The 27,072-nt window shown below is 39.1% G+C and overlaps 1 protein-coding gene across 3 annotated transcripts; it reads left to right on the plus strand.

The window, feature by feature from the left end:
• The first annotated feature begins 11 nt into the window (after positions 1-11).
• On the plus strand, positions 12-19,359 carry dennd2c (DENN/MADD domain containing 2C). Of its 3 annotated transcripts, none has more exons than XM_082517447.1 (19): positions 12-117; positions 3,962-5,056; positions 6,921-7,033; positions 7,771-7,850; positions 8,028-8,180; positions 9,103-9,181; positions 9,411-9,458; positions 10,014-10,198; positions 10,678-10,787; positions 11,430-11,499; positions 12,600-12,677; positions 13,017-13,157; positions 14,142-14,290; positions 15,771-15,948; positions 16,169-16,210; positions 16,872-16,980; positions 17,381-17,623; positions 18,432-18,518; positions 18,594-19,359. In XM_082517447.1, the coding sequence occupies exons 2-19, from the start codon at positions 4,167-4,169 to the stop codon at positions 18,623-18,625; spliced, it is 2,787 nt and encodes a 928-aa protein (XP_082373573.1). In that variant the 5' UTR covers positions 12-117; positions 3,962-4,166; the 3' UTR covers positions 18,626-19,359. The 3 variants fall into 3 exon arrangements, with proteins under 3 accessions (XP_082373573.1, XP_082373572.1, XP_082373574.1); XM_082517446.1 differs by lacking the exon at positions 12-117 and adding an exon at positions 562-931; XM_082517448.1 differs by lacking the exon at positions 12-117 and adding an exon at positions 562-931 and having other exon boundaries at positions 9,414-9,458.
• Positions 19,360-27,072: the final 7,713 nt, after the last annotated feature.

Genomic DNA, 27,072 nt, shown 5'->3' on the forward strand with positions numbered 1-27,072 from the left:
AGGAGTTGAGGTGATGACGTCGTCTCTCTTGGAGGCTTCAGGCAAACTTTCTCACAGTCAGCGCGTCAAGCTCGACAGAAACAGTATGAGGGAAGCTGGAAGTCAAATAAAAGCACGGTAAACTATTTTTATTGTAAACAAGACAGAAATGTTGCATTACAACCCCCCAACACAGTTATTTGTTAACCACTTCCAGCAGTGCTGTCATAAATAATGGTGTGGTGGATAATGCATGTAAATGTTGCTTGTTCCTTTATTATTTGAAATCATTTCAGATACTTTTGTTGCTCCCAAAACTCAGTGGCATGTGTTATGATGTCGATATCCCGGTGGTCTTGTTGGACAACTGACGCCAGCAAACGTACAATTGCAGTGGACTAAAATACATTTACTTTTACAATATTTACGTTTTATAAAGGACACATAAAAAATAAAAAACGGACAACATAAAAAACTGAACATAACAAAAAAAACAAAACAATTTTCACCCAGAAAGTTCAATGAACACCTTATAAATTGGGGGAAACGACACTCGGTGAATTGTTATCTCTTATATTTTGAAAGTTACAACCGGAAATCGCATTTTCAGGCTGACTTGACGCTAATTGTCCAAAGACGGAGGGCGAGGAGTGTTCTGCTTTAGCAGCTTTTCTCTCCTCTGTGGCCACTTTCTTTGTGGTTGTTGTTCATGCTGTGTTTAGATATTAGTATAAGCGGTACGTTTTTATACCTCATAAAGTTTTCGTGCTCATAAGTTAAGTTTACCAGTCTGTAGGCTGCTTTTTTTGAACAACGGTAGCATTTTTTTTTTTTACGTTATTGAGACCTTCCCAGATAGAACGATGAGACCGAGCGCAGTCGGATTTTATTTGCGGTTTTTATTTTATCGCCGGGAAAACGAGGAAAGAACATGAGTCCTGCTTATACTTTGGTAAGTAGTATGGATTCTATCACATCTACCCATCTTTCTATCTTTACACTTACTTCACAGCTTATATATCACTTTCTCGTAGAAAACCCTAGTTAAAATGTTCAAGGAGCTCTGTTTCTGCATTCAGTGATATCGTTAGCTAATAGCTGGCCGTAAAATTTATAGCTCTCCCACACTTCTCCAATCCTTGTGCTTTCTTCATATGGTGACAAGTCAACACCAAACGCCACTGAAACTATGGCAAGTTTAACCTGACGGTATTATGTATAGCTATTATCACGTTTTAATGTAAGTATCAATACTTTTTCTGGTTCAGTAAGTCCCTTTCTTCAACTCGGCATGCATCCAATAAATTATTTTTATTATTTTTCTTCTTTTCGTTTATTACACTGTACGATTTCACTGGTGACTAAAACGTTATTCCTGTATTGCTGTTCCAGCCGGCGGTTTAACAGGTTTCACCATAACGAGTCCGTTAAGTTTCCAAGTTTCAGTTCTTTGCAAGGGCGGGGTGACATTTTTTTATTATTTATTTATTTATTTATTTATTTATTTTTACAGTTGTTGTTGTTGTTTTTTTAAAACATGAGCCTAGTTTCCTTTCACTCAGTCCGCATGCATTCCTGCTCATCTCCAGTTTATCTCCGTTTATCTGGACATAGTAACTATTCATAACAGAAAATATGGAGGCAATTCAGGTCATAGAGCTCCCAAAGGTCTCTGTCCTTTAAGGCTGTAAAATGCTCTATGAAAATCATTTGTCTGCTTTGCCAAATATATAGGAAAATCAACTTGGTTAATTGATAACTGTCAAGACAAAGCCTCTTCGATATTCATGTGCCACTCAAGGTGTTATCACTGTGGTATTGTGAAGTAATGATGTTTAGATTGTTTATCTGCCTCAGTCTGTGTTTATGAGAGGATTTGGACTGTTTTGGCACAGCTAGCAGCAACAACTTGACACAAAACACCTCATGAAAGCTGTTTGTCTGTCACTCCCTCATTGGAGATGTGGAAATGAATGCCTCTGTACCCCGCTGACTGCTGAAGGATCAGTCGTTTTAAGGTACTTTATCTTGCTCTGTCCTTTTATGTTGGTGTAAAGCAAACCTGCATTTTTCTTTTATTATACTCCCGACTGCCACTGCTGGTGATAAACTACAGTTGTACAATACCTCACCTCCAACATGTCATGTCATGCCACACGTCTCTGCAGGGCGTGTTGTGGCGGTTTTGAAGCTGCAATTAGGTTTAATTTAGTTGCCAACTGATGACTGGGTTCTCCAAGCTTTGTGTGTCCCCTGTCTAGTTTCTACATGGATGACTCAGTGAGTTTCACTAAAATAATGCTGGGATGCCACTCTGTAAAGCTGAACGCCTTATTAAAACGTTCATTTTGACTTTCCCTCTGGCTTTTCTACACAACAATGTACAGTTCACTGCTTTGGGACTAATATTTGATTTTAACTGAATACCATGGAAAAGAGGGAAGCTCCCATTTTGATATGTTTCACAGTGTTACTGTAAGTGGCCAGTGGCTGATATATTTCTGGATTTCTTGTATTTCCAAGTCAGTGTTTGAATATAGATGATCTAAACATAGCTTAAACCAGTGGTTGGGTGAAAATCTTTCTGCACCATAATTATGGACACTGCTGATCCTTCTTCCTGCAGCTCAGGAAACGCAACTCATGTCTTCCTGTACTACATACCGCACACAGACGAATAAGTGCAAGTGGGTCAGTTCGGGAGCTGCATTGTCATTGCATGGTCTGGCTATGATGGAGCAGCATTCCACTACAAACATACGTTTAATTTGGGTCAAACGCAGACAAAGGTGTCATTTGCAAGACTGAGTGACTGTCCGACTGTCTGTAGCTGAATCTATTTACTGACCCTCCTCCTCTCCATCTGCAGGAATGCAGCTCATAGTCATCATGAACTATGCTGTGGAATTTTACCATGTCTCCCCTTCTTGATCCTCATGTGCGACGTGTCCAAATAGTTTGGTTCCAGCGAAGCAGGAGCAAGAGACTTCAGCAATCATGTTGATGCCGGCTAAGGATATATAAATCAGACTGAGTGCATTGCAAAACAATCGCAGACATCAAATCTGTGCATGTTTGACAACATGTGATTTTTAGTTTAAAGTGCATATAGCAAAGGCCGCAGTTATTTAGAATATGTTGTCTTATATCTTTTTATTTTTTGTGTCTGATAAATAGTTAAACCACGTGAGGAACGCCTAATCTAGAGCTCGACCACATGTGGATAGGTGGGGTTAAAATGCTCCCCGTCATCAATTGTCGTTGGCTCTTTATGCAAGAAATGAGATTCGTGTGTTTTTCCGTGTCTCAAACGCTTCATGAAATCGCATAGACCAGGGGTCCCCAATCCCAGTCCACGAGGGCCGGTGTCCCTGTAGGGTCAACACACCTGAATCACATGATTAGTTCATTACCAGGCCTCTGGAGAACTTCAAAACATGTTTAGAAGGTAATTTATCCATTTAAATTTAAATCAGCTGTGATGGATCAAGGACACATCTAAAACCTGCAGGGACACCGGCCCTCGTGGACTGGGATTGGCGACCCCTGGCATAGATGGTCTTCCCCCATACCATTTAAAGACAGCCTTTCAAATGAGGTGCATTTGATTTGCTGTACTACAGGTGTTTTTGTATTTGACCAGCTATAAGGAGGCCTAGGAAGAAGGCATCACAGAAATCTCCTAGGCCTAGAAGAATTTTTTATTTTTTTTGGGGGGGGGGGGGGGGTCACTGCACACATACATAGTAGTGTATGTGTCACTGTCACTGTCTTTACTTTTTTTCTCTTTTTTTACTAGGTTTATTTTCAGAAACCAGCATTCACATGAGTATGTTCTTGTCTTCACCTTTGGATGCATGCTGTTTCAGGGGAAAGATTTCCCTTGGGGTTTTGTTTCTCTGATCCTACAGTGTGCACTGTGCTCTTTGGATGTGATTTAATTGTACTGATAAGTAATTTTAGTCTGTCATCTTCTTTTTAGGTTGTTTTATAAAATGAGACAAGAGGAAAACGATCCTCTGCCACCACACAACGACATGAAGACAGAACAGAACCAACAATAAACTTTGTGGCTCTTTTGATTTTGATTACAGTTTATGGATAATTAACAATAAGTAGATTCTGTCTGTTGTGGGGAAATACTTGATACATTTACCTATGGAGGATTCGCGATGAGCTGACACAATATGCTGGCTCTAAGAGCGGAGCAGGTCAGACGTGGGGTTGGTGAGGTTGTGCTGCAGAATGAGGCTCCCACAGCCAAGCAAGGACGGCCACCATTGAGGATACCTTCTCACAAGCAAGTCATTAACATCAAGGAGAAGATCTCCCAGTGGGAAGGCCGCAGTCAGCAGAGCAGTGGCCATGATACTGGAGTGAAAGTACATCCTCTGACTGTATCTCGGACTCTGTCTGGAGATCTCCTAGGCAATGGTTGTCCAAACGAGAGCTGGAGAGGCGGTCTTCATGCAAAAGCCGACGTCTCAAAAAGAAATAACTCGGAATTTGATTTTCAGGAATCCCCAGCACAGGCTGGACACAGTGTGGGTGGCAGGAAGTCAGAACCGGTGCGTAGTGGTTCCAGTGAATTATTAGCCACGTCGCCAGGAAATAAAACATTTTCAACGCAAATACTTGCATCTCCCAAAGTGGAGGCTACAGATAAACGAATCATTACTGCCAACGGTGACCAAAAAATAGGTCGTATCTTGGATGCTGAAGTAGTTTCTAAACCTCTACCTCTGTCAACTGATGATCCAGAAGACAACATGCCTGCTGGTAACTTCTACACTTCCCGGGGTTTCTGGCGGAAGCTTGAGGGAAACAGACTGCTCTGGGAGAAAGGCAGAGGATCATCAGGTGAAGCTAATCCCCCTCCTAAACCTCAGCGGACATTCCAGTATCGGGGAACCAAGAACAGTAACAACACAGGGTACATGGTACAATGGGACAGAGGGTCCTCTCATAACAATCACTCCAACACGAGAACCAGGAGGGTAGCTCAACCACCCAACTTCCCACCTCCTCCGTGTCCAGTTGGAAAGAGTGAAGGACTTTCAAGACATAAAAAGAACAGGTCAGTAAGTGCACAAAAAGAAAAGCATAAATAATCATAGAGTACTTGTTAAAAGTAAAGTAGAATGGAACTGTTGCAGCACTTTCTTTGATATAAACTATAGTAGAAAGGTTTACTGAACAGTTACAGTATATGTAGAGCAGTTTTGGGGTGGGGAGGGTACTGTCAGAGTCTGATTGCTGGCTGGGGTCCTGGTGTGATGTCACATGATATCTGGCAGCATTGTCGTCTATTGTCTAGAAATGGCCTAGTTCCTGAGCAGCCATGGGTCCAGGGTCATCTTCATCGGGCACACACACACAGTCCCTCTTTCATTATTTTAAAGGCCGAGTAAAACAAGACTAAACTGTGTCACATGCTTATATTATCTGTAGTCCTGTGAAAACCATTGCTTTTGACACATAAAAAGCAAACATTTAATCCTTTTTAATACGGTACATACAGACAAAGATGGTAAAGAAAAGGAGTGATCAATGGTTTCAACAAAATATAAAAAAATGATTGATAGATTTTACTTCTCTGCAGATAAAGAAAGTACACCCTTTGGCCTTAGAAACTAATATACCTTGCTGACAATTTGTTATCATGTAAAATATCTGAAGTTGTGTGTGGGTTATCCTGCGTGCACAATATTTCAGTGTTATTCAAATCTGACTTGGCCATTCCACCTGAAGCTGGTGCTGTCCTTCTGACAGTAGAACCGCGCACTTTGACACCAGCATTTGAAATGATTACAATACCAGTCAGCACTTTGGATGGACTTTTGACTGGTGCTGTCCCTGCAGATCCTGTAATATAATTTTTGTTTCTGATGACCTTTTATTGCATCAAAGGCTCTACTGGCTGAATTTCCTGGATTGGCCAGTCATAGAAAACTGGCAGATGTTTATAATACATGCAGTGTAAAATATTAATAATAGACTCGGGCATTTTGAAGACTTTAAAGAGGTTTTTAGACGGTGAATAATGGTAAAATATACTTGAGTGTAAAAGAGAACTTGATACTTGGACCATATGTTGTTGTTTTTTTAAAAAGGTTCTAATTATTGGCCTCTAATCAGGATCCATTAATTCTAATTTCATACATTTGACAGTATAATGAATAATGGGGTATATTTCCTACTCTATTGTTGAAATATAAAGATACAAACATAGGTAGGTGTAGGTGTTATTGATTGCAGTGCCTTTATCATTAGGTACCCTTTCAAAGAGGATGAAAGTTTGCTTGTCCAATAGATTAAAAAGTTTGAATGGTTATTTTTTTCACATGTAGGTAGAGAAAGTCTGTTTCCCCTCTGTTAGAGCACAGGACAGGATGTTTCATAAACTGTAAAACAGAGTTTCACAAACTACTAATTGTGGAATATTTTTGTTGTTACGTATTGTAGGCAATGTAATCAACCTTTTTAGTTTATGCCAGTAGCTCGATTCGGAGTCTTCCTGTCATGTCTGCACACAGGTAGCACAGGGCTTCTTGTTTACCATTTTTAGAGGAAGCTTTCATTTAAGCTTGTACATTATGAAGTATCTGCACCTGGCCAGGTATTTTATCACGTGAACTTTAGTAACATCGCAGTTTCAGTTTCTGCACTCAGACAGACTGTCCATTTCCATATTTCTGTACTGTCTGTGACACAGAAAAACTGTTACCATATTGCAACTTCTCTATCATGCGCTCAGTCATTTCCTTCCATGATGATTATTCTCTCTCCCTGCACTATCTCCTTGTTTTTCTGGGTTTCATATCAACAAGGCATTTTGTTGTCGGGCAATGGCTAAACATACAACAATAGAGTGAACAGTATAATGGTTATCTTTAGGTCAACAGCCTTTCTCACTGCCATCGCTTCTCTCCCTGTCACAGGAAGTCCTTTGAGTATGAGGATGCATCACGCCTGACGGCAGAGCAAGGCCCTCGGGCAGATGATGCCCTTTACCATGCCTACTCTGATGACAATATTTACGAGGACATCGTCTGTAAGTCCTATTCCCAATGTGGAGCTGATTTTGAATGAACTTCCAGAGCTTCTGATTTATCTGGCTGTTAGCACAAAAGACAAAGACAGGAAATCATAAAGACTCCTGGGTACCTGTCGCTGGGTTGATGTAAATTTCAGTATTCTCAGTTAGGATTTGGCTTATTGTTGTATAATCCAAATCAGAATCAGAATACTTTATTGATCCCTGGGGGAAAATATTTTTTTGTTACAGTGCTCCATTATAAACCAACATTAACAAGACAGACAATACGCTAACTAAGAATAGTATACTAAGTATACTATTCTTAGTATAGTATACTTAGTAGTACTAAGCATACTATACTTAGTACTACTTAGTAGTACTAAGTATAGCAGCTCAACTGATGATGTTTCCTTTTCCTGATTGCCCACAGATTTCCTACAGTTACTAGAATTATTCCTCATGTTCACGATGGAAAAACATGCTGTGACTAGTGGGATCAGACATAACACCTATTCACAATATGTAGTGTCTGTAAATGTGGCCTAGCTGTTTGATACAAGTGTATAATAATAGCTTTTGCATTGCAATGTCACAAATTCAGTATTTCACAGCACTTGGCAGATAGGTGCTACCATGCATTTTAAACAATTTGTTGTAGTTTCAGCAAATTTAGGCTGTCTCAGTTGCTTCTATGTCTTGAAGACGTCCAGGCATGCTGTCTAATCCTTCCCATCACTCTACCTTACCCTCAGGTGATGTGACCAGAGATAACCCCTATGAGGATGTCAAGCTATCTCCAATGTGTATCCCTATTGCAAGGCCTCTCCCAAAGGTAATGGATAACATTCCATGTATGTCCCGCTTTAATAGTACAGGAGTATTTTTATTAGTTATGCATCAATGTAACAAATGTGTCAACCTGAGAAACAAAGGAAGAAGGAATTATTGTAGTTTGATACCAAGTAATTATCTGAAACTGAGCATTAACTTAGCACTTCTTTTGTTCCAGTTGCCTTCTAAACCCCAAACGTTATACAGGTATGCTAGTAAAGTGGACAGGAAGGTGTTCCAAGCTGTGTCCAAATCTTCAACCATTGCAGACACTCCCAAACCAGCTGCACCACGGCGTGGAAGCACTCAGAAAATACACAGGATACCCCAGGTATATTTGCACATACAATTGAATTTGATACTATGGCTGGCTGACAGCATTTTTGGTGCCCATTTCCATGTGACCTGTGACTGACAGAGTGGCAGTGAATGATGATTCATGTTTTACGTAGAACAGAAAAGGAGGCGGTTACTTGTTGAACAGGAAGAAGCTGATGCTGAAAATAATAGATAGTGTTGGAGCAGTATGTGTAAACACTTTGTGTAAATTCAGACAGAAGAGTATTACGGACATCTAACCCATGGCTGTGGAAAGGTTTTGGACAGGGACAGACTTTACTGACAAGGTAAAGAGGGAAAAAAGCGTTTTTTAAAATATATTTGTAGAAAAAAGAGGTTATGGCTTAAAAAACCCAATGTGACCCAAGTACCATGAGTTTGAGCTAGTTTGAAAAAGCCCGTCATGTTGATTTTGATTGTTTTTAGGAAGAGACCATTGTGTAACTTTTCAATAGTGTAAAATGAATATCTGAAACTGTAGTAATAATGAAATATTGAGTGAGTTGAGTATTCTTAAATATTTTAGACAAACCGCTTTTGGGAAATCTTTGAATATATTAAAAATACGCATTTAGATCTTGACAATAACTCATTTATTATGTATTGTTCTGCTTCAAAACAGTGCTGTTATGGTTAGTTAGACATGTTACTTGTCATTGCCATACGAGTTTGTTTCCTCAATTGGCAGCGCTTCTTTTAAAAACAAAGTTTAAGCTTCCTGCTCTATGTTCTTTTAGAAAGAACAACAAGGGTATGGGGTTTTAAAAAAAAGAAGAAAAAAATGCTGAAAATCTGTAATATAATTATGTATTTAGTAGCTGTTAGTGGCTATATATCATAATTCCATGTAATCAGGATTCTGCAATGGCTCTAAAATTATGGGGCTGACAAGCACCTGTGCTTCTACTACATAGTATGTCAACAAAATCGAGACGATCTTTGATGACAAGCGAGGGAGGAAGAGAGTGAAGAACCAAGGAGTCACCGTGCGAGGTGAGACACAAACACATAGTGGCAGATCCACATCAACACATCAAGATTAAGTTGAGCCTCTTGGCGGAAATACCCATCTTTTGATGATACACATAAGGCCAGTCGCAGTCGGCAATGAAATGAAATTATGAAACAAAGACTTGCTGTCTGCATCTGATTATGGCCTGTCAAGTTTTCCCCATTCCTCTGCTTCTCACTAATCTATCCCTCCTCCTCCAATTTATATAAGCAGAGGAGACCAGCGGGACTGAGAGCGACCCTGAGGACGGCACCAAAGGTATAACAAACGTACAGAATCTTTCACTTTATGCTAGTTCTGGGTAAAGTTTACAGGTAGATAACTTTATATGGAGTAAATACTATTAGTTCCTAAAAATGAAAGTATAAATCCAGTGCTACGGTAAAACGAGAAGATAAAAACATCATATACTGTATAGTGTTAGTGTTAAATGATCACACCAAACATCTCCAAAGTTTTTAATTAGGAGCTCAACTAATGTTTAAAGGATAAGTCATTCATTAGAAAGATGGAGCTAAAACAGCTTGTTTCAGGCAGTGAATGAAATAAGTTGAATCAAGGCTCAGCATAAGATAAAAAGGATTCTTTATTTAGTGTGAATCATGCAACGCTGTAGTAGAGTTGAAGAATAAAAAGCAGAGTTAGAAATTAGCATGATAGGTCATCATTGAGCAACCTTAAAGTAGTCAGTGTTATAGCTACAGTTTTACATTATATAGACATTAAGAAGACCTTTTATTGCTTCTCTGTGCTGGTTGGGATTTTTCCCAGGATAAACATGACTGTATTGTGTCACTGTGTGGTGTTGAACAGGCTCCAGGAGATCAGTTTACATCCAGTCTACATTGAAACGAAGGCCAGGCTACCGAACCCTGGAGAGAGACCTGATCCAGATGCAGCAGCAGCAGCTTTTCCAGATCTTTGTGGTGGTGTCACTAAGAAAAAGCTCCCAAGAAAACACCTACTCCCCTGAAATTACACAACAGTTCCCCAAAATGGTTAGCAGTCTGCACAACTCTGCTTTGTTCATATTGCATGAATTGATGTCATTTGTGACAATTTCACAACTAAATTGTAATCTTGTTTGGTGATATTAAGGGATTCTCATTGTACATAACAAAAAATCCTTTTGAGAATTTGTATACGGGGAATTTCCCAGGCTGATATAAGGCTTCTCAGATGGACTCTTTTGATGTGTTTTTCCAGATTTGGGTATATATTTGCATTTTTCTCCCTGGAATATAAAAGAAATGATCTCTTTAGGTGCATTCGACCACATACTTGAGACTGTGCATGTTTGTTGATTTTTAAAAAATTATTATTATTATTATTATTATTATTTATTTATTTTAATTTACAGGAAACTTTTAACACTTTTAATTTTTGGTGTTTTTTTTTGTTGTTGTTTGTTTTATTGATTTTATTGGATCTCTGGGAATCGACTGGCCTGTAGTAGCCTTGAGTTTTTCTCTTTCAGTTTGAGAAGTCGTCCCGGCTTTCCAAAGAAGCTGAGGATCAGCTGAAGGTGATCCCAAGGTTCTGCTTCCCTGATTCTCAGGACTGGAAACCTTCTGCACTGATGCCTAGGTCAGCTTAAACACAACAACAATGTTTTAACACCATGCCTGATGTATGCTGTGTCACAGCAAAGCTAAGCCAGTGATGTAATGGTAACATGAGACTGTATTATTTCTTCATCTTCCTTTCATTTTCTTTGTGTTGGAGTCCTTTTGTTGACTTTGTATTGTTCAGCATTCTTATTTATGCCATGTTTATTACCCCATTTCCTCTTTTTCTATTAATATCTCCAGCTATTAGTTGTAACCCACAAATCACTGTTGCAATCACTTAAATTCCCCACAGGGATGATTAAAGTTTTGTCTGATCTAATTAAATTGGAGTGCTAAGGGGAATTGGGTATGCATTTTGTCTGTGCGGTTCATTGTTGTAATGAGGGTTATGCTCAGAACTTGCACTCCCTTCCTGCCTCTAAAATATGCATCTGTGCCAATACAAACTACCAGACGACAAATATGTACATGTACATATTTTCTGTTCTGTCTGTCTTTATTTAGTGTAGTGTTTTTCCTGTTTAATTAATTGTAATGAAATGATTCCATAATGAAATCATTCATATCAAGCCAGCTCTTTTCCCACCAATTTTTATACATGGAACATCATGGTTAAATTACCTCGGATAAATAGCATTATCTGTGTTTGCGTTGACAGCGAGACGTTTTCCTTTGTCCTGACTGGAGAAGATGGCAGCCGCTGGTTTTGTTACTGCCGTAAGATCCTGGTGAGCATTTGACTCAAATGTTCGTGTGTGTGTGTGTGTGTGTGTGTGTGTGTGTCATGATATGGCAGCCTGCCCTGTGCTTACTCAACATCTCTTAGGAGATGTGAGTCACAGACCATAAACCACTTCTGTATTAATGACAGAGAGCAAGAAGAATTTCATCATGTTCCCTTTTCCTTAGCCTGAGAAGGGTTCAGTTTTGTATGTTGAAATTATGACAAGTGTTGTGCTTTTCTTTTGCTTTGTTACTGCTATTGCAGTTGTCTTGTTAAGATGTCTGCGATAAACTTTGTTGTTGGGTAGTACAGACAGATCTAGGCCACATCTAATGTGGAGAGTTTTATATTTTGTTTTTCTCAACTCGCACAACTTAGAGAGCTTTTTCAGTTTTGCTGTTTCTCCAGACGCTGCTTCAGATACTGTGTCATTAACATCTATTTCAATTTCACTTCATTAACCTGCAGGTTATTTTCTTGATTAATCCAGTAATTGTGTTTGTAACATGGCGGAAACCATTGCAAAGTGTCTGCTGTAAATCCCCAAAGCATAAAACTCATGCTCAGATTACTTGTGCCGCCCAGTTTTCCTGCACTTAGAAATCTTCAATTTGCAGTTAGAGAATAACTTCATATGACTGCTTTCATAACAACAAAACGGTCCAGTCATGATTACAAAGAATCTCAATAGGATTTAATCCAATTTACCGGTACACCAAGTGATCACTTCATGGGTCTGCACCCAAATTATGCTCCAGCTTGCTTTTGTCATTTTTATGGCCTATATTCTGTGGATTGTGATGGATCCTGATCCAGATTAGCTTTATGTCATTGATATTCTACTTAAATTTTATTGTCCAAGCACAGTTTTTTTTGCAGATTTTTCAGGTTTTTTTATAGTTTCAACATTGGATGTTACATCTAATGAAGAGGACATGGGGGAAAAAACTGATGCCACTATGAAAAACATGGATAGGGACTTTATGACTTTTAGGATTTTCTACTCCTGCCATTTTAGAGACTGAGAGAGATATGCCGTGTTTAATGGTGTTGTAATGACATCTCTGTTTCTTCCTTTTTATCATTTGAAACTGTCTCTTTAAGCCCAGTGGAAAGGGGAAGAGACTTCCTGAGGTGCACTGTATTGTCAGCAAGCTGGGCTGTTTCAATCTTTTTGCAAAGGTAAAGACACAACACATGTGCACACATATTTCTGCTGATAGAACTTTTTACTGCGACATGAAAAGAGCTGGATCGACTACAGTTTAGTGCTAATCCCCTGAACATTGTGAAACCCGCTGCCTTAAAACTGCATGTTTAAAGATAGGATGAGGGTGCACTAGAAGATAATCCTGAGGAGTCACTGGGTGTGGGGTTCTTTCCCAAAAGGAAATCGTATGCATGTAACTGTGTCTCATCCATCCTTCAGCTGGCCTGAGGGAAATTAACAACCAGTAGTGTGCTCTGAAGGAAAACCCCATCTGCATGCAAAAATTGATTCATCTGGCTTTGTCTGACCAGATTCTGGAAGAGGTGGAGAGGCGCAGAGAAATATCTCCGGCTCTCGTGTACCCTTTTATGCGTACTGTGATGGAAGCTCCTTTTCCAGCCCCTGGACGCACAGTTACCGTTAAGAGCTTCGTCCCAGGCGCTGGGAGTGAGGTAAGCCTGAAACCAAAAGAGGAAATGTTAATTAGTAGTTTTGCTCCTTCTAGCCACTCCCTTCTGCAAACTCAGAATGACTCAAAATTTTAGGGTATTTGTGAAAACAATAGGGCTCAGCCATGCTGCAACATATATATGTGTTTTTAAACACTGACAGCAAACTGTTTGATCACTTCTGTTTTACAGAGTCAAAATATGCAAAGTAAGGATCCTTTCCAGTAAAACTCAGGGAGTGTGGCAAAGTCAAAGCCTTACATTTGGAAGTCCTAGATTTAAAACCTATATCTAAAGTCCCCATCTATCATTTGACCATTGACTATAACCTCTTAAAATTCAAGAGCTCAGCATCATATTCAGTTCATTTCAACACCGTTTTACTTATATAGCGAAATCACAACAGTTGCCTCAACGTGCTCAAGTTGAAGATCCTACTATAATGGAGAAAAAACCCCAATAATCATATTTTACTCCCTGCGACCAAGCACTTGAAAACAGTGGGAAGAATGAAAACTCCCTTTTAACAGGAAGAAACCTCAGGCAGAGCATGGCTCAGGGATGGGCGGCCATCTGCCCTGACCAGTTGGGGATGAGGGGAGAGAGTCAGGACAAAAAACACACTTATCTCCCCAGGTGCTTTTTATGCTTTTGTTTGGCATACCCACATGGAAAAACTTGTATCGGAGGAATTACAAGGCTGAAATGCACGTATCAGATTTCATTCTTTAAAAAAAGAAAAACAACCTCTAGTTCCCGGAATTATGTTTATTCGATATGTGGCTAGAACAGAACAAAACCCCTGGCTCTAATCATTCATAAGTCTCTGGTGATCTGGCAGATGTTAAAAGATCGAACAACATGAACATGGGTATTCAGCATCCTAAAAGGCTTAGTTTTGCATAAACATTTCAGCCATTCATACACACTGTCAACAACTACAATTTATATTTAGCCTGACTGAGTGTGCTCTCATTGCTTTGCAAGGAACTGACTTTATGCCGACCTGTGGACTCCAGACTGGAGCATGTGGACTTTGACAGTCTGCTGGAATGTCTCAGTGTCACAAAACTCCTGCAGGTTTTCGCCTCCCTTCTGCTCGAGAGGAGGGTCATCTTTGTCGCTGACAAACTCAGGTATGATGTAGTAGCATGCATCTCACAGCAGGACCAGTCAGGCATTGATGGCTATAATACAGCAATATAGTGGGTAATTCGCTCCACCATGATATATGCCTTTGTAAGTTTGCATTGTTATGTCAAACTTCTAACAGTTCCTGTTAAAGCTGAGCACCTGTTTCAAAAAGTTGTGAGAACATTAGGTGATACAGGATGTAACACCGATTTCTGTCCAACATTGGTTTGGCTTTTGTTCACACCAAGTAGTTCATATGCTGCCCGGATCATGCATGATCCACTCTAGTTTGTCTGTGCTCAGGCTGACATGGAGGCTTCTTTTAACATCATTTGTATCCTTGTAGGATAACTAAAAATTGCTACATACACAAAACAGCTCAAAACAAGTCACACTGAATACAATTTTGAGCTGCTCAATTGTGAGGAAAGACAGAATACTCAGATGCTACATTTAGAGAGCAGAGTGGGATATAGAGAGCAAAAGAGACAAACTCGAAACTAATCAGACCTGGAACTTCAAGCATATGACTGGTATGTGTACAACCTTAGTGCAGAGTTATATGCCAATACCCGAGCAATGCTGCACCAATGTGTTTCTCTGATCCAGTTACCATAACTCACTTTTACTCTAGCCAAATAACCAAAAAGTAATATAGAAATGCTAACACTGGGTATAAATAACACATTGCACATGGTGAAATTAACTGTGTTTTACATCATTTAAGTAACATCTGTGAGCTGCTTGTTACACTGAGCTTAAAAAATAGAGACTGCCACATTAGAGAAAGTGACACAGTCTAAAATTAATTAAGAAAAATCAAAAGATCACATACACTAAATTACTAATTAAAAGTTTCTAATAGCATGGCAAGCAATTACTGCTCTGTTAAGTGCTCTAAAAGTGACTGATGGTAATTAGAAAGTTATTAAATGTAGATCGTAAGTAAATGTCCATGAGAAATTTTTTTAAATTTCTTTTCCAAGTAGCTTTATTTGAAATTTGGCTTTTTGCTAAGAGCAGCTGAAAATGTTGGGGGAAATTAGCGATTCACCTTTTAAAGATTGAATATCTTAGTGAGGCTACAGATACTGTTTGAAAAACACAAAAAAGGCTCTTTGGCAAAACCAAGAAAATGTTAGCTGTAGAAGTTGAGCAACCAGGTGAAAGCGGAGGAGGATTTTCACAGCACGCATGCAACTTTCTGTAAAGGGACGAGGAGTGTCAGCAGGAGTAGCAGTGACTGCTGAACTAAGAGGATTAACATAGATCAGTTGCATTGAGAGAATCCTTTGATACTTAAGGCGTTTTGCTGAAAGCTCTTACAGTTTATTGTGAGTGTTTGGTGGAAAAATAATACATGTGGCCATCCTCTATCTTTAGGGAGCCATGATTGATATCTCAGTGTCATGTGATCTGTGTGGGAATTGCATGAATAGTGTTTTGATAAACCTCATCTCTCATCTAATCTCTTCACTGCAGTGTGCTGTCACGCTGCAGCCACGCAGCCTTGGCGCTGCTCTACCCGTTTACTTGGCAGCACACCTTCGTGCCGGTGTTACCAGCCAGCATGCTGGACATCAGCTGTTCCCCCACCCCATTCCTTATTGGGGTGCTGGCACCCTGCCTGCCACAGGTGCTGGAGCTTCCCATTGAAGAGGTCTGTAAAAATAATTTTGAAAACAATTAGAGCTTTAAAAAGACAGTCCTGCCTGTGTAATGGTTTATTGGCTGTATATTCACTCCACGCATGCTGTTGCTTCCACTGTGCAGCAGCACACTGTAACTCACACTCACTGGACCTTTATATAACTCTTATTACACAATTGTTAAGTCTTACAGTTAGTAACTGTCAATTCTTCTTCTTGCTGTCTTCCCAGGTGCTCATAGTGGATCTGTGTGCAAACAAGTTTGTCATTCAGGTGTGTACACACAACGTATAATGGGAATGATAGGTGTGGTCTCAGTCAAAAAGATGGCTTTGCCTACACTTGTCCCTCGGTAGCATGCTGAATATTTTGAGAGTGACAAATTATATGGGATGTAAGCCCAGAACATAGTCCTGTCACAATCAAAACATTAAGGCTGATTCAGTGCTGCAATTTTGTCAGTTAACAGTAAGTCTTTTCAGTCATTGACAGACTTTTGTGTGGTTGTGCTCATTATATTAGTATACACATAATGAGTAATTCTAGAAACATCCCTCCATTCAGTTTGAATTTATGAATAAAGGGCTAAAAATCTTTGACTTGCACAGTGTGGGCTGGAGGCATTCTGCTCCTTTGGCCTGTTGCATTCTTGCACATTAAACAGTAAATGGCTACATTTCCCAGTACAGAGTGCTTTTGAAGTTTAACACTGGGTCTTGGGTTTTAAATCTAGTGCATGAAAAAACAATGTGATCAAAGCACCAAATATAATTATTTAGTTTGTCACAGCAAAAATTGAAAACACGAGTGACATTTGATGTTTTTATATTGAGGCTACTATAGATATTAACTATGAGACAATGTGACGGATTAAATGCATGGTTAGAAACTGCATCATGTGACTGCTGTTGACCCTTCTTGTGATGTGTGACAGCTGGGCGATGAGGACTGCATTCTGCCCAGTAAACTCCAGGCGGCGTTGCAGCAGATCCTGGAGGAGAGGCAAGATATTCTGAGAGAAGAAAATGGAAACACGTGTGGAGGTTGGTGGAACAGATGCGAAGAACACAAGATTTATCTACAAAACAGTCTCGCTATCACAAGATGAAGTTCCATTTTTAAAGTGACGATGAGAAGAATATTTGCTGGCATCAGTTTTCATCATAGCACTATCAGTGTGTCCTTTTGTTCTGCCAGCTAAATCTGGCTGTGCAGAAATGAGCTGCAAATGTCAGCAGCACAGCAGGGCAAACCTACTGCAGATCAATGCACATTCTGTTTTCTGCTCATTAGTTCCAGTTGTGTGATTACAAATCTTTAACCAGATTTGTGTTGATGACCCCCTTGTTGTTGTTCTTTTTTTCATGTAATCATAGGCTTTTAGCATTTCATTAAGTATTAACCTTACTGCTGTGCTAACATTTTCCTTATTTAATCATTCAGACCAGCAAACTGATTTGAGCTCCTTGATGTCGGAGGCGTTTGTGCGATTGTTCGTGGAGCTAGTGGGACACTATCCACTCCACATGGTCGAGTCCCCCAATGGCAACAAGGAGCTCCAGCGGGACAGTTTCCGCAAATCTCATCCCTCTCGGGGAGTCCGGCAGTTCCTGCAGCTCTTCATGGACACTCAGATGTTTGCTGGTTTCATTCAGGACAAGGAGCTGCGCAAGGGAGGAGGAAGAGGTCATTTTTTTAGATGTTATGTTTTTTTCTGTTTGGGAATATTTTGTTTCCACTGTTAGAGTTCTGAAAAAAATAGGTAAAACTAAATCATGAGGCGGGAGACACTCATGCCAGCTGGAACTGTGCTCGATTTAGATTTCATTGCTTCAGAGGCTGACTTTACCTTTTAACATAATAACTGCAGAGCTGTGCCAATAAACAGCAAAATACAAAAGCAAAACAGAAATTTAGAATTCATCCAGCTTCACAGTGAAACGTAGCCAACGTTGTACATCTTGGTGGGACAGATGAATGTGAAGAATATAAAACATCATCCTGCAAGATGTTGCATAAAAGTTGAAATAAACAAGTCATTGTTTCCACATAACCGGTAAATGGATAAATAGCAGTGTTGAATCATATTAAAGCAGACATATGCATTAAATTAAATGAGTCACAACAAGCGAGCCTAAAACTGAGTGAAAACAATTTTCCCTGCATGCAAGCACTAGGGGCTGGGCGTATAAACGGACAAAAAGTATGCATAAGCCTTTTCCCACTCAATGCTATTTATAAAGATGTGCAGACCACACACATAAATTCAAACTGTGCATACGCACGTTTGATACGGTGTAAGTGAAAAATAAGGTGAGACAAACTTTGATCCTGCATGTAAAAGAGACCATGAGTATGTCAGTGTGATGGGAATAATGCACTTTTCTACTGCGTTTCTACATTTTTTGACATCTGGTCTGTGCGTAATGAGCTGTAGCATATGAAGACTGTCTAATCCTTTTTTTCTGCTACTGTCTTTCCATCTTTCCCACAGGTCTCTTTGAAACCAGAGTGGCTGAGTATCTGGATTCATGCCCTGAGCCTGAGCCAAGTGGTGTGAACAAATTTCTTAAAGGACTGGGTAAGTGTCACTCCAATAAATGTTCATTTTAAAAGGTTAGTGTTCATCACTTAATTGTTCCTCTTCTGCTTTTAGGAAACAAGATGAAGCTCCTGCAAATTAAATGAAAAAAAGGCCAACATCTCTGTAAAAGAAGGACTTTGTGATTAAAAACAGAACTCTTGTTGCTCCTGGTCTGAGAAATTTCCGTGCCTGTGAAAGAGTCTTCTGATAGAGGGTGAAAGGGACAAAGAAGACTTGATGTGGAGGAGCAGACTCATGTTATAACCATGAACTCAAGTTTGAGACCAGTGCATTTCTTACTGGGAGAAAACTGGAAAAGTGTGTGTGTGTGGGATATGGTTTTGTTTTTTAAATTTTACAAATTCTTTTGAGGACCTTAGAATCAACCGTTGTATCTTTGAGCGTGTGGTTATAACCACTATGTCCATTTACACAGAAACCTGTTTACTTGGAACTCTACTAACATTTGAATCGCATCAATCTTACATTTCAATCAAGTACTTTACATTTAAAATTTGTGTGCATGGATCCAGCCTGGTGGGTCTTTTGTGTCTTATACTTGCGCATGTAAATAACATTCTCATTGTTCCATTCCTGTCACTTGGATGTTGTGTCTGTGTTGTTTCTTCAGTTTGGGCTTAATATCGCTAAGAGAACGTTTCCGTTTTTCTAGGTTCAAACTCAATCCGATCAATTGGTCATTATATGGTTTTTTTTTTAAATTCTGTTTACTGGAATTGTAAATATTTTTTTTGACATTTTGCACATGTTCAGAACAAGTGTACAGTATTTGGAATATTTTTGTATTAAAGCATGACTTATCATACTTTTTAAATATAAGCTTCCAAGACTGTTTAATTCTCAGTTGTTTATTATACACAAACCTTTGGGTTCTACCTTAACCCTCTATAACGGACCAATTTTAAGCCATTATTTATTTATTTATTTTATCTTAGCATAGGTTGTCCGCTTCAAAATGTGAGTATAGTGAGATTATTTTTAGTTCATGTAGGTTATTCAGAAAGACCAGGAAGGGGGAAAAAAGCAGGGTATGATTGGTTGATGTAAAATAACAAAATACCCTGTTTATACAGGAAAAGACCATTTACATATGTAAATTGTAATTCTAGTGTTATCTAGTCTTTGTAGTGTCTTCATGCAAACTTTTTATATTTAAGGTTGTTGTCAGACAATTGATTTAACAGGGCAGTTGGGCAATAAGGGGCCTTGCTTTTCTAGGAACTATATTACATATAGTCAAAGCACATAGATTTTTAAAATCTTTCTGTTCTTTACACATTATTTTGCTCTTTTTTCTGATCATCATATCATGTAAAATGTTTGTTCCTTTGACCTAAATTTACTCACTATATATGAAATTCACACTGATTACAAGCCTAACCTCAAAAGAGGTGAATAACATTCTTCTGCTTGTATAGAAATATAACGCAGGGTAAGACGCGTTTGCTGGGATGATACACGTGGCCTAAGAGGCAGTCGTCAGGTTGAATGAAATCACGTGATGTTTTCGTGGCGAACAATAACCAGTACATCAGGATTATGACCATATGGGGGCGCTGTCTCCACGTCTTTCTACTCTAAGCTCCAACATGAAGCCTAACAGCAACGAAAGTGTCAAGTGTCTTTTCCCTATTTCAGACAAAATGTGCAAAAACCTGCCAGCAAGACACCTGATGTAAAAGATTACAGCTATTATTATAATTAAGTTTATTTTCATACATTCAGATTTTTAACTTTATAGTAAGACTGAATTGCACTCATTTGAGTTGTGCAGTGTGTAGATAAATGCTACACAGTGTCACATAGTTGTGTGATAAACTTGTCAAGAATTTAAGGTGTTGCAAGGGCTCCAAGCAACGCACCATTTACATAAATATGCAGGTCACTCGAGGCATTTCTTGTTTAAATATTTACTTGATAGTCAGTAAGAACATTGAGATTCAGCGTTCAGAGGAAAATACAGAGAAACACGTTGCTGCCCTTTTCCCATGGAATTTATGGACAATAGCAAACAAAAATCACCAGTCTTGGAATGTCCTACAGGCAAATTTACACATTGTTTTTAATCTGCCTACATCTACTGTTCAAAGACAAACGGTTTCCTTTCGCTTCACTTGACTGTAACCTACTTTTGAATATTTGTTCGTGTCTGCACGTTCCAGTGATCTACTTCCAGCAACTCAAAATCAGAGCCAATACATATAAAATAGGTCTGCAAAGATATTTTCATGTTTACAAGAAAAATGGCACTGGGATACAATATTTGATTTGAAATTTGATCTTCTAAACTCTTTCCATTATAATGTGACATATATATTAATTTTACCATTTTTTCAATTCAACTCAGTTCTATTTAATTAGATTTATATAGGCGCTATATCAAAATGACAGTCACCTTAAGGTGCGATATATAGTGTAAAGTAAAGGTCCAGTAATTAAACAGAGAAAACCCCAACAATCAGATGACCTTCTATGAGCAAGCACTTGGCGACAGTGGGAAGGAAAAGTTCCCTTTTAACAGGAAGAAACCTCTGGGAGAACCGGAGGGGGGTGGCAGACACTGTGGAAGAAAGACAGAGATTAATAATAAATAACGGTTAAATGCATAGTGGTGTATAAACGCGTGGAGAGTGAAAAGAGGTGAACCAGCTCCAAACTGGGTTCCACAGAAAAAGTGCCTGAAAGCTGAAGGCTTTCTCTCCCATTCTACTTTTAAAATCCTAGGAGCTTACCACTGTGAGGTCTTTAAGATAAGATGGGGCCTGATTATTCAAGACCTTGTATATGAGGAGAAGGATTTTAAATTTGATTCTGAATTTAACGGGGAGTCAATGAAGAGAAGCCCTTACGAGGCACTTTTGAGACAATGACGTCATGCTTCGTTCAAACACCAAAGCTACTTTTCTAACACCACTGGTGGTGTTAAAGTCTTAACACCACCAGTCTACTAATTTGTTCACTATTATTGCTACTATTTACTACTAATGTTAATGCTACACCTTCGACAATACACATCTCTGACATGGTGATGAATATTCACAGTGATTGAAAGCAATTAAGTAAAATTAATTAACTGTGGTACTTGGAAAGCGTTCCATCCATTTCCCCGTTGAGACGTCTTTAATCACCTGCAGGTAGTCATTATTTCACGTCTACCCAAAGAAAGCGCTGCTGAAGTACAAGTTTGAAATTCCATGTTCTACATTTTCATGTGTTTTTTTGTAAAGCCGTGCCTCAGAGGCTGCCTCTGAAGTGCTCACAGGATGCACACACAGACGAAACTGCCCGTGAATTCTCTCTTTATCTGGGCCTGATTGTGACACTCTAGCAAGTTTCTCGACCTTGACGAGACGAGAAGCTGCAACTTGTTTGATTTTCATGGAAATCCAGATATTTACTTTGTTTACCAGCAGCTGTGACTCGTTCATTTTCATAGAAATCACCTCGTTCATAAATAGAGGAGTGGATGCAAACAATGAAGCTAAAATGCAAATACTAATAATATGCTTATGTTGTTTGTGCAACTATTACAACAGCGCTATGAGACCTCATGGCACAGCAATAGTTGTTGATAACAGTGCTACACCACATGTACTGAGAGTGGAGTTTATACATGTATTACTAGTTTATATTAAAACAGCTAAACTCACACTGTGATGCATGAACGAGCACACTGGGAACACGTCAGTGACAGCACACGTGAACACACCTGGAGTCACTTCATTTAATCAGGTGCTGGTGAATCGTGTTATTTGTCCTTCTGGGGTTTGGCCCTATGAAATCTAGGCAATATATATATATCAAAGTACAGTGCGTCCTCAGGAGGTCAGCAAGTTGACTGAAAACTGTGATATACAAGACAGAGAAGACAGTACCCAAACCCCATGAGAATTTTATTTGTGTAGGCTTCTCATTGTCATTGAGTCTGGAGTCAATATTTGATTACTTTCTTGTATTCAGTTGCTACTTTTACTGCTCCACTACTGTTATGTACACCCACTGTTTCCTGAGGTTGTATTAAACTGTGAGAGCCCCTGGTGACCCCAAACCCACAATGAATCTGAATGAATTCCTTCCACTTTTTTCTTTTTTTGGACTCGCAAGAGTCGTTTTCACTTATAATGTACAATATAATGCACTGTGTTCAAAACAATACATTATACTGCAAGGATTTTTGTTTTTCACTTTAAACCATTCAGTTCAATGCTCTTAAAACTAAATCCTGACAAGAAATCTTTTCCAAGATAGTGTCTCAGGATTTTGTAAAAAAGAAGATTCATTAATCATATTTGCTTATATTAGTGGTTCCCACATTTTAGAATACATCCGCCTGATGATCTGTGGTCTCAAGAAAGTTTTCCATTTTGCCTCATCAATAATCCAGCCTCAACCCCACATTCATATTTCATATTACAGAGTCCTAATAAGCAAGCCTCATTGCATCACAAGACTACCTGTCCTCGTCCAAACAGAGCACTTTGCTCTAAGACTGTGGCATTACTTGTGGTTCCTACAGGTTCCAAAAGTAGAATGGGAGGCAGAGCTTTCAGCTCCCAGTTTGGGTTCAGGAGACAGATGCCCTCTCTTCTTTTAAGGTTAGACTTAAAACTTTACTTTTTGATCAACTTTGCAGTTGGGACTGTAAATAAATGTCTTTGAGGTAGTGCATTCTTATGAATTAGTAGAATTAGGAGTTCTCCTAAGGTCATACGGAGTTTTTAAAAAGAAAAGAAAAAATCAAATGTCATAATTGTTTTCAAAAGTATGACTACAAAGAGTACTCTGTTGCATTTATATAAAGTCTCTCTGGTTATTTATTCTTTTCATGAGCAAAACTCACTTTATCAAAGTTTAATAAGAAACATCTAAATTCTTGTGTTCTAGCTACAATGCTGTTGGTAATATGAGGTGTTATCGCTGCCCTGGTTTTCTCATCTCTTCTGTTTTGCTGTAACTTGAATTCAGCTCTTTCAAATTTTTAGTGTCACTACTCTGTCTACCCACATTCTCATCAGCCCATCAGCCCCTAACAGACTTAAAAACTCCTTTGTCCCACACGCCATCAAACTGTTTAACTCCTCTCTGGAGGGGAGAGGGAGGGGAAACAGGAGGACAAAGGAGGGGGGAACAACTAAGCTGTAGTGCCTCTTCACCTCACTGTACAATACCTTGTGCAATACTTTTTGTAAATAGTCAACAGTGCAATAGACTCAATACTTGAAATGTGCAATTCACTTGTATTTTTATTTTTTATTCCTATTTATTCTATTTATCCCCTTTGTATATTTTATTTATATTTGTTTCTGTATTTATATGTGTGTGTGTGTGTGTGTGTGTGTGTGTGTGTGTGTGTGTGTGTGTGTGTGTGTGTGTGTGTGTGTGTATATATATATAACAATTCTGTAACTGTAACTTCGGTCATTGCTGTGCTTTTTTTGGAAATCGAATTTCCCAGAGGAACCCACCCGAGGGATTAATAAAGTTCTATCTTATCTTATCTCTCTTATCTCTTAGTCTCTTAGACTTAAAAGTCATCATGATCTACCACTGTCTTTAAATAGTATCGTCCTCCGCCTCCCCATCTCCACCTTAGTTCAGTTGCCCAGTGCATCGCCTCCAAAATCTCGATAAGTTCACAAATAGATACTACTAATGTCTAGACCTTGGAAATTCAATCAGTTTCTCCCACATCCATCTGTGATTCTGCTCTGTGACGACCCTTCTCATCAGATTCTAACTGACAAATAATTGTACATTTCTTTTCTTTTTCCTTCCAAGTAATCCAAGTGAATTTCCACCCATCAATTGAATTCATCCCTTGCAACAACACGAGCTGTCACAATCTTTTCCACGATTTCTGGCAACATTAACGGACACTTTAAAGTGAACGCTAATGTTGCCAGAATACACACATACTTACTAGAGGTTCCTGGTGGTGCGCAGAAAAAAAAAGACATCATTGTTGGTTAATTTTTTGTAAATAAGTTTTGTGGAAAATGTAAAGATGCATGCAAGTTTGTATTCTCATTGCATGTGTGTGTGTCTGAGCAGGTGTTTATTTTGTACAACATATCATTTTCCAAAAGTCATTTGGCCCATCTGCAGTAATGCATAATACTGTGTCGGCATAAGTACGTCCATTAATGCTGCATGTTGTCAGTTAAGGTCAGCGTATGATGGAAAATTATAATTTCACACCAAACAGAAATATTGACTGAACTCAGTTCAGAAGTTATTCTTTATTTTGGAAAGCTATGCACAGAGTTTCCATCCCCCATGGAAAATCTGATCAGCACGTGATCTCTTTTTATACGGCTCATTTGAGTCTCCGAGAAAGTCGTAAACATCCTCCTTAGAGCCATCGTTTTCTCGATAACAGTGACGACAACAAGGAAAACTGGAGAGGATAAACTCCTTCTCTATGACTGTTTTGAAGTCATAAAGATAAATAATAAGTTTACAGTCAACTGTAAAACACACCCTTTTAAATGATTTGTTTTCTTGTTTACCTGCTTTGATTTGAAGTAATTTTGAACCTAACCTGTCAAAGCTTTGTCCCAGATCTCTAACACATCCATATTAGTGGAAATATAACACCTTTATCCCAAATTTAAACTTAACCGGTCTGTTTGCCCTTCACATTTTTATTGGATGTGGGAAGTTTAACTTCAGCAGTGACCTTCTCTCAGGTCTGTCATCCGACTTGTTGACAGTAAAGACAAGAAGAAAAAAGAAGGCAAAAGTTTCAAAAACACTTCTTGGCAAATTTTGTTAAGTTCAGTCTCCAGAAGCCGTGTGCTGTTAGCAAAATTACACGGACCTTTAAATTGTCATTTAAATTGTCCGCATAATCATGTTACCCCTGTTGTAATGATAAGAAAAATTAAAAACAGGAATGCTTCATTAATTAGTTGTAACCTAATTTTTTATTTAATGAAATTTTAATTTGAATACAGTTTTTATTTTAACTTAAATCCAGACCTCAAAGCGTTAATGATTTTGGTTTTCACTGATCATTGTTACATACGTTTGTTCTCAAACTCCATAATCGTGTCATATACGAAGCGTGAAAGAGATGAGTGCAGGTATTGCGGCAGGTATCCTTCCAATGAGAGTTTTTCACAATCTTCCTGTGTCTACTCTCTCTTCCACATGAGTATGTACTATCTCTCCAATTAGATAAAAAAGACTCAGGCTGTCCTTGAAGCATCAACATAGTCAAATAGAAGATGCAAAATCAGATGAATGGGTCATCAAGATCCAAACAGAATCCAATGACTCACAGTCCTTCAGACCTTGCCAAACAGAGGCTCGTACTTAAAAGGATTTATCCGAGGGTTACTCATAAAGTGAAGTCTGACCTTCATCAAAATCACAGACAAATGCAAACCATGTAAACTAATAAATATTAACAGCAGTTGTACTTAATATGTCTTTATCGAACACACAAGTAACTCACTGTCCATGCTAGAAAAATAATGTGAGCCTATTTTTCCTAGCAGTTGTTTTTTAAAGCTACTTGGAGTCAGGTGATCCAGGGAACAAGCTGAGACGTGATAGAGGCTCTGTCTTTAGCAGTCATTGAGGTAATCGATTACCAAAGCAGTCACTGAACTGGGTCATCTGGGGAAACCCAGTGCACCAAGTCACCAGTCAACCATTCGCTCTCACATTTACATCTATGACCAGCACTAATTAACAGGACACACACGTCCACATCTGTGGAGATGACGTATGAATTGCACAAAAAGAGGCCCCAGCCAACGAGGAGGATGGCGCCAACCACTGCACCATCCCTACAGTGTCTTCAGTATCATGTACAATTAGTGGTGGCTGTAACTGTATTGTACCAGCAAAACCAGATTCGGCAAGGGCAACAAACTACTTCGACCAGTTTGGGATGAAGGGAAAGTGAGGAGCTGGAAAAAGAGCAAAGAGACAGAAAACAAATAGAAGCACTTGATAGGCTGGTGTGACCAGTAACTGCAAACCAGGAACAGGTAGTTCCAGAACTGGAGCTACCTGCAGAGCTGTGGAAGAGAGGGTAACGAGAAACAAAACGGGGGAAGAGAGAGAGAGAAAAAAAATCATTGTTTCATTGCAACTAAATGTCAGATTTAGAGCAACTTGTTACTAGAAGACTCTCTGCTGAATGTCACCTTTCTTCACGTCCTTGAGTTCATTGTAAAATTCCACTAACCCTGCTCAACTTAATGTTCAACTCATCCTTACACTTCCACCAAATGCTAGAAACTGCAGTCAAAGTATCAGAACTGCAAATTAGGTAAACATGACTTGGTTCTTGGAGAAGTTCTTGTTCTAGGATGCCCTCTGGACCCAGTGGAGGTGGTGAGTGACAGGAGAATGGCGGCTAAGCTGTCATCACTGTTGGACAACATCTCCCACCCCATGCAGCAGACTGTGACAGCACTGAGCAGCTCCTTCAGTGGGAGACTGCGGCACCCACGGTGTGGGACGGAGAGATTTCGCAGGTCTTTCCTCCCCACTGCTGTCAGACTCCATAATAAAG

Source organism: Aulonocara stuartgranti (genome assembly GCF_965226115.1).
Source record: "Aulonocara stuartgranti genome assembly, chromosome: 20".
Lineage (NCBI taxonomy): Eukaryota > Metazoa > Chordata > Actinopteri > Cichliformes > Cichlidae > Aulonocara > Aulonocara stuartgranti.